Source organism: Punica granatum, chromosome 2 (genome assembly GCF_007655135.1).
Source record: "Punica granatum isolate Tunisia-2019 chromosome 2, ASM765513v2, whole genome shotgun sequence".
Lineage (NCBI taxonomy): Eukaryota > Viridiplantae > Streptophyta > Magnoliopsida > Myrtales > Lythraceae > Punica > Punica granatum.
This window is the reverse complement of record NC_045128.1, coordinates 44,524,963-44,533,104: the sequence shown is the minus strand read 5'-3', so window position 1 is coordinate 44,533,104 and position 8,142 is coordinate 44,524,963. Positions and strand designations below refer to the sequence as shown.

The window sequence follows — 8,142 nt, the reverse complement described above, 5'->3', positions numbered from 1 at the left end:
TATTGTACAACAGAAAAAAAAAAGAAATATTTATATATATTTTTTGCACATGAATAATAATCTATTTAAAAAGGTATTCGAGATCAAACATAAATTCATAACAACCAATTAAATTGAATTACGATAAAATCTTTTTAATTTTTGTCCGATATCAAAATCCAATACAAACTTTTCTATTTTACTCTAATTATTATTATTTTTATAATTCAAACAGTAAAATTCAATTGAATTATCCTTACTAGATTGAATTCTTGCACACAAAGGGAAGTATAACTAATCTTTACAAATCAATCAGCAATTCTAAGCTTCTTTCTCCACTCATCAGCTGTCTTACAATATGTATAATATATATGTACATATTATTCATACAAGTTCTTTTAAAGAATTCCGAAGTGGTCTGTACATAAAAATCCAACTGCAGTGCCTCACATTTCCCTATAGGAAAAATTGGAACCTTGTGGCTCTACGAGTGTTTCAATTTAGCGGTGGCTCCTTGTCCAGCAACAGAGCTCGTTGATGAACTTATGTAATCCTCTTCTTCTATATGCACAAGTATTTTCATCAGATCATCCACTGCAAGCTCCTAGTCACAGCCTGACTTCTACCACATCGCCATCTCTGAGCTCAGTACTCGGAAGTACCAGCTGCCCATTGACCACCACCAGCTTTCCTTCCAGCCCAACTCTCCTAGCAGCATCTGCTGCAGTGCTCCCACTTCTCAACCTCATTATATCGCCCCGGGGCCAGCATACTATTACCACTTCACCGAGGCTAATGGGCTCACTAGGCTCACTATATGGTATTCTACCTTGCTTCTGGTGGCTACTGATGGCTTCAGAACGGAGCTGCTCTTCCCACTGCAGCATCGTCCTCAGCAGTTGCACCTATAATTCGTTCCACCATCAACTTTCTGTCAGAACTCGGATAGACGTCATCCACTGAGTACTAGCTTCAAACAGATCAATTTATTTTTTTCCCCTAAGTCCTGGAGCTGCATTTAGGCTCTAATTATAATATTATATATACAATGATAGTGGCTAGCTTCTTTGGCATCTTCGGATTTGAGCAACATCAGCAACGAATTCAAAGAAACAAGAACAGTGCGATGCCAACCTTGTTATTGATGCCAATTTCCATGGAAGATGAAGTGATAGATCCTGTGGTCGGTCTTGATTTGGCAGACTCAATCTCCTTCCCTTCAAAAACGTTTGAGACAATGCTCCAGTACTCAGATTCTTCTTGCTCTGTCAGATCAATGATTTGGATGAAGGTTGGGAGGAGGCGCTCAAATTGGTCTTGCTGCACAGATGAGACACTCTTTTAAGTTCTACATGTAAATGTAGAACATAGACACGACAACTAAGACCTTCCAGATCGAAAGTTAATACTGGGACATGTAAATGGACCTCGACGGATTTAACTGGTCTCTGATTCAGAATTATGAATGCAAGAGGCTCACCTTGTGGTACATACCATCTCGACAAAGGGTGTACTTTTCAAGGCAAGTGCACCAATCCCCATGTCCTGGTTCACACCACCACTCATCAGACACCTGAAAAAGCCACTAAACTCGCCGCATCAGATACCACTCTATCCTGCAAATACCCAACCCTAGACTCTGATTATAAAGGAAGAATGATTTCATGGTCAACAAGACTCTTGTACAATTGATCAGTTTTATATGGGGGTTTGATAATTCCTAGATTTGGATGTCCTTCCTTCAGGATCCAAGACATGACCTTTTTGTATAATCTTGCATAAGCTTCCCAACGCTTAGTTTGGAATGAAGATCTTCGATCGGCCACTGCTTCCGATGCTGCCAATCCAAAGCTTACAGCTACTAATAATTCTTTTCCACCCTTGTCTACCCTGTGTATTTGATGGAACAGAACTTAATGAGAAAGTCAAGAACTTGGATAGCACAAGTACTAGCTAATCTAGTCAGACTGTTACCTGATTATAACAGCAGCGAGCAAGTGACTTCCCTCTACCCTAAGAACTGGATGTCCAGCTTTCAAGGAACCATACTTTTGAAACAAATCATCTTGATCTTCCACTGTATCCCGATCCTCAATATGTCTTGCAAGATAGGTGGACTCAGATTTGCCCGCATTGCTAACTGAGGGCATCCAATTCACATTTTCTTTATAGAGCCAATGTGCAGCATGTCCATGTTCAGCATATTCATGCATCCTCTGAAATATTTCATTCATTGATATTACATTTAATAGAGACACATATGAAGAAACAAGCACCTAAAAAATTTTCCCACCTGAGTTCTTATTTGAACTTCCAGAGGCGAGCAGTCAGGACCTAGTACAGCTGTATGCAGAGACTGCCACAACAATCGTAGATAATATTACCAAGCAATTTTGTGACTGAATGGATATCACATAGAGGCATTCGTAATAAAAATGTTCACAAGACTAGCAACTTTCAAATCCTTATATACACAATCCTTTTAATGATAAGGACCTTGGGTAAGATCATGCCTCATTCTGACATGTTCGCTTAAGTTACAGGTTATGCAGAGTCAGAATCGAGTTCATACTGGAAAACTGGCTTGATCTTTCCATCCAAAATTCAATACATAGCTCCATGATAAAATGTAGAATTTTCAACACCAGTTACATCTTCAAAAATCAGTAAGTAGCCTCCCTTTAACAATATCATTCCTAAGGAAGTTGAAGTAGTTTGACCTGATAACCACTAGGCTTTGGGTTCACTATGTAGTCATCAAATTCGCCATCAATGGGGGTCCAGAGCCTGCTCAGAGAGGAGACAGCAAATGAGCTAAACCTCAGGACACCCATGACATAGAATAGGGGGAATGCATTATACAGATCACAATTTACCTGTGGACAATATCAAGGAAACTATAACAGCACTGAACTGCTGGACCATGCAAGCTTCCATTCTTGTCTCCAATGACAACTCTCAGTGCACGAGCATCGTATACTTTATTAATGCTGACATCTTTACGTTTCATCTATAGTAGTACAGGATGCATAGGCAAATTTAATTACAATATACTATCAAGCATGGTGACTTGTGCAACTATAGTCCAATTAGCAGTACAAGGGCCCAATATTGTATCTTAGTGGACTTTCATGAATTTGAACGTGCATAAAACTGTTCCTTTTCGAATAAACAATACCTTGCTGTGGATGCTATACAGGCTTTTAAGCCGACTAGAAAGAGTAATCTCCATTCCCGGAACATACCTGCAAGTTCATGGCTAAACTAATGAATGCCCCTGCACTAATAACATGATGGATACCTATCACAAACTACAATAAGGGAAAGATGATTGTCAAAAACTTTACATACGAAGTTGATATTAGCAGCTCGCGCTCCAGTGCTTCCTCACACACATCCATAGATGCCAAGGCAACAGCAGCGTCTCTAACAACCTTAGGTTTTATGAGCTTCTCAGAATTCTTTCCAATGTCCATAATATACTTGCTTCTTTTTCTCCGATCTAACAAGATATCGAAAGGCACTACAGCTTCCAAGAGATCCTAAAAGTGAAATGGGAAATAAAATATAAATAAATGACTAGAATGAAGATTTTAGTGATGATGCACATTTGCATTTAGCACTCTGCTACAACAATTCCTGCAAGCCAATGCAATGCCATGAACAAGGCATCTAACTATCATGCACCGCTAACTTCAAGGAGTTTGGCCTAGCGGTAAGGAGGAGCTAAAGTATCCACCCGATCCCGGATTCGAAACCCCTTGGAGACACCAAAGCACCTTTGGCGTGATTACCCATTCCGTGCGCCGCCGGGGAGAATTAGTCGGGCAAATCCCGGACAGCCCGAGTTAGCCAAAAAAAAAACTATCATGCACTGCTACTTCTTATATAAAGAATATTGATGAATTTATTTCATGTGTCAAATGAGTGCTCTGCTGGAGACAGCATAAGCAGAGAAAATGAAATGACTAAAAACAGCAGAATGGTTCTCTCGGAAGAATATTCCTACTCCAATTTTTAAATAGTATTTCATCCAGAAGTAGCATATTTCATCCAGAAACTTCGGCACCTGAATAGAAGTGTGCAGACCAGCTATTTCACCCAGAAGTAGCAATGTGAGAAACAAAGAAGAAAGAAGGCACTACTTGCCTTCATAGTTTTTGTGTTTTCATCCATAGGAAAGCTCCCGTCGCAATTTATAGACCCATTGTTCTCATCAAAAGGTGAAACGCTGGCTCTTGCTAGTATTCTTCTCTGATTTCCTGCTTTGTTGGTCGGGCTCCACATGGAGGCTAGATCAGCTCGCATCTTCCGGAACACATGCGGCTGCACACATGACAAATTCATAGTTAAATCTTCTGATGGTTGCCAACAATTACGCACCACAATAGCCATTATGATTATTAGAAAACCTGAATAACTGCAAAACAGAGATCTTCCAGTTCAGCTTTCATTGCCCAGAGGCCCAATCTAGAAGCAAGTGAACACCAAATAACCAAGGTCTCCTGTGCAACAGCATGAGCCTTTGGCAATGGCAGAGCATAGCTGCAGGGTAAATCATCATCAAGAAGCAAAACAGACAATAACATATGAATCCAGACAATGCTTGGCATTTAGCAAGGCTGCCTTAAATCACCATAAAAGTTTTAAACAAAAACTTGAAAAACCACTCTGTAGGGAGTGAATGCACTGTTAATACAAAAAACTTTTTGAGGCGAATACATGGTTCTCATGTTGTGAAGACGATCGGCTAGCTTAATAAGGACCACTCGTGGATCATCAACCATGCCCAGGAGCATAACTCGTAAATTATTTGCCTGACAGAAGAAAGGGCAAGATGCAAGAATCAGACAGGGCATATAAGAGTCTCCAAGAGCAACACAAAGATGTCCATGAGTTGACTGCATGGGTAGGATGTTCCCAATAGCTAACACCATTTTTTGGCTTGAGCCAAGGAAAGATATTTTAAAGCATACTATCAGCGTCGTTATGTTTGTTCATCATTGGCAGTGGCAAGACCAAGAAAATGTCAAAGCTGTAATGAGTTGCATCCATTTCTACACTCTTCATTCAGATGATGCTAAGGAATGAAATCTCAAAGTTTCGTATGTGGATCATCTGGCTGTTCACAATAGGTGACAACACATCCCATTTTCTTCATTACAGAAAGAGGAGGAAAGGAAGTAAGCAATAAAATGAGAAGGAGCAGGTATAGTTCGTTGCTTCATTGTAACAGTTTCCGTTGATTATCAAGGATGATGGTGACAAGCACAAACACAATATTTAGATGTCATACCTCCTCCTGACCAAAGTTACCCTGGCTCAGATTTACTCGACGGTGTCTCCTGAGTAGCTGTAAGATTAAGACCACTATTAAGAGAATCTGATAGAATAAAAGAGACAGTGAATGAACTGCAACAAGCAGCTTTACAAAAGTACCTGATTGATATAACTTAACCTGGACACACCTGCTACCAGTTTTGCTACATCATCACCAAATTCTTTTTCGATGCTCTGCAAACTTTCACATGTATCGTCGACCACATCGTGGAGGATCCCGGCCACAACTGTATCAACTGCCTGGCAAAGACTCGTTTTAAGGAGGAATTACTACCAGAAGCAACATAAGGATCAAAGATACAGGGGAGAGCATAAGAGCAAAATACATACTCGTCTGCCGCTGGAAGGGACCAACATTGCCAAGATTCTTCCAGTGTGGATGCAGTGGGTCAGATAAGGGTCTCCTGTTCTACGCAACTGCCCGTGATGGGCTTTCTTGGCAAATGCAATGGCCTTCCGAACCTGCCCTAACAGACAGCAGTAGGACACTGGTGTTTAAAGTGAAAGAGCGCGAATCAAAGTCGGATCGCAAGTATTGATTGGTAAACCTTGGAATCGTTGAATATTGGGCAGCCGGTCACGTCAACTCCATCAAGCATAAGAGAACCTTCAAGCAACAAACAAATTTTATTTTATGGTTCTTTTCAATGCCCAAGCGTCAGCAACTGAACCGATAATTTCTCCCAGCTCCTCGTTTCTCTGGGTTAAGACATCTGGTAACTACGCTACCGATTTGATACGAGAAATTCGCATGCATAAGACTAAGCACCACCCGCACTCAATCACGGATAAAAGTGATTTAGAAGTCACTTGATGATCAAGCTCGAGTCCTTGGCAGAAAAAGAAGAACGAGAAGTTTGTCGCGGAGTAATTGGAATTTACCAGGTTGCTCCTCCACTCTGGGCCAGAGGAAATCGACCTTAGTAGAGAGACAAGCACCGGAGGCGATGGCGACAGCGGTAACAGCGACATGAGTGATGGCGGAAGCAACGGCACCGTGGAGCGAGCCGGATCCCTTGGCAGCGGCGGCGATGACGTTGGCGGAGGTGAAGACGACGGAGCTGACGGAGGAAGAGACGGAGAAGGAAGGAGCAATCTGGTCCAAGAGGCAACGGAATCGATGGCGAGGATTGTGGCGGGGGTGGAAGCGGCCAAGGAGCGGGAGCTTAGAGGACCCATGGACAAGCATGACGGTGGTAGACTGGCATGAGCACATCGACCCTCCCTCTCTCTCTCTCTCTCTCTCTCTCTCTCTCTCTCTCTCCACCCCCCCAAACAGACCAGAGCCAGAACCTCTCCCCCTCGGTCTGGCCGAGGCTGTGCTGTTTTGTTAGTTGGTTCGGGTTGGTTTCTGTCTGATAATATAAATAAGCCATTCCGTTGGTCTTAATATTTTCTAATAGATTATTATCATAATGATAAGGGAAATTTTTGAGTTCCGTAGATGAATTTTAGTCATCGGTCAAGTATAAAATTAAAATTCTTGTTATACAAGAGTTTTGATTTTTATACAAACTAAAAATTCTTGTACAACAAAAGACCTAATGATAATACTTTTTACTTACCCAAATAATAATAATAACAACAATAATAATTATTATTATTATTATTATATTTATTAGTAAGACCTATGAATGTGTGGTGGGAGAGGCCCCTTTTGATTGGGATTTTTGCTCTAGAACTATTTGCATGGCCATGGTCCATGGAGATAATCGGGAAGGAAAAAAATGAAAAGCAATAAAAATCTTTAAAATAAAAGGCAAGTTAATGTTGCTCCCGTTTCCTCTTGATTGGGATTTTTGTTCTGAATTTATTTGCATGGCCATGGTCCATGGAGATAATCGGGAAGGGAAAAAATGAAGAGAAATAAAAATCTTTAAAATAAAAGGCAAGTTAATGTTGCTCTCGTTTCCTCTTGATTGGGATTTTTGGTCTGGAACAATTGCATGCCCATGGTCCATGGAGATAATCGGGAAGGAAAAATATGAAAAGATCGTTGACAGTCAAACTAAGACCTCCCACTTACTAAATGAGTGCTCTAACCAACTGAGCTACGAGAGCACTCATGATAATTTTTATTATTATATCATATTATATTATATTATTATGATTAATTATTTTAAAAAACATGATCATTTCACTTTATTTTATTACACTATATACGAGATGTGAAAGTAGGGCCCATAGGGACCAGCAGGCCAGTGGACTTCATTTCCCCACTCGCCCATCGGTTCCTACGGACCTACTTTCATATCTTGTTTTCATTTTTTTCTAAATAAAAATTGACAAGGAGTGAATTTTTTAAAATGACGGGTATAATCTTAATGGTTGGATCATTTGGCCCGATGAGTTGGCCGTATTACCTACCACATTAAATTAGGTTGGATATCAAAATAGCATCTTAATTAGATTTGATCCCAAAATACTAAAAAGAAAGGAGAAATTTTAAAAAAATAAAGAAAAATAAAAATGAAAAAAAAGGTGATCGTATCTGTCAACTCGTCGGACTAAATGATTTGATCATTAAGGATGTGTTTGTTTTCGGAAAAATATTCAATTCAACTCAACTCAACTCCACTTATCTTCAATTCAACATCACAATCATTACTTTTTTTATTTTTTTAAATTTTTTAACCATTCAATTCAATTTTTAATATTAAATTCTCTTAACTATTCATTACTTTTTCACAATTCAACTCCACAATCATTACTTAATCATTATTTTCTCTCAATTATTTATTATTTTTCACATTTTTTCTCATAATTCAACCATACAATCATTACAAATCAATTAAAATCAAAACTCAACTCAACTCAACTCTC

The 8,142-nt window shown here is 39.7% G+C and overlaps 1 protein-coding gene across 3 annotated transcripts; it reads right to left on the bottom strand.

Annotated features, from left to right (window-relative positions):
* Window positions 1–219: 219 nt before the first annotated feature.
* Window positions 220–6,646, bottom strand: LOC116196069. 3 transcript variants are annotated; one of them, XM_031525595.1, is made up of 18 exons: window positions 6,202–6,646; window positions 5,868–5,926; window positions 5,650–5,781; window positions 5,419–5,559; window positions 5,276–5,332; window positions 4,702–4,796; window positions 4,392–4,524; window positions 4,129–4,305; window positions 3,331–3,521; window positions 3,158–3,224; window positions 2,856–2,989; window positions 2,700–2,766; window positions 2,273–2,335; window positions 1,954–2,195; window positions 1,740–1,869; window positions 1,460–1,552; window positions 1,114–1,299; window positions 220–884 (listed from the first exon to the last, which is right to left on the bottom strand). In XM_031525595.1, exons 1-18 carry the CDS (start codon window positions 6,533–6,535, stop codon window positions 588–590), a joined length of 2,598 nt encoding a protein of 865 aa, XP_031381455.1. In that variant the 5' UTR covers window positions 6,536–6,646; the 3' UTR covers window positions 220–587. The 3 variants fall into 3 exon arrangements, with proteins under 3 accessions (XP_031381455.1, XP_031381457.1, XP_031381456.1); XM_031525597.1 differs by having other exon boundaries at window positions 5,650–5,786; window positions 6,202–6,541; XM_031525596.1 differs by lacking the exon at window positions 2,273–2,335.
* Between the last annotated feature and the right edge of the window lie 1,496 nt (window positions 6,647–8,142).

What these genes read in the sequence shown, in the direction of transcription:
- LOC116196069 (XM_031525595.1), bottom strand. Translation starts at nt 6,535, where the DNA reads ATGTGCTCATGCCAGTCTACCACCGTCATGCTTGTCCATGGGTCCTCT. An exon ending in TTCCTTGATATTGTCCACAG is followed by an intron (nt 2,767 to 2,855) that starts GTAAATTGTGAT and finishes CTCTCTGAGCAG; the next exon opens with GCTCTGGACCCCCATTGATG. An exon ending in ATGCAAGATTATACAAAAAG is followed by an intron (nt 1,553 to 1,739) that starts GTCATGTCTTGG and finishes TGGCTTTTTCAG; the next exon opens with GTGTCTGATGAGTGGTGGTG.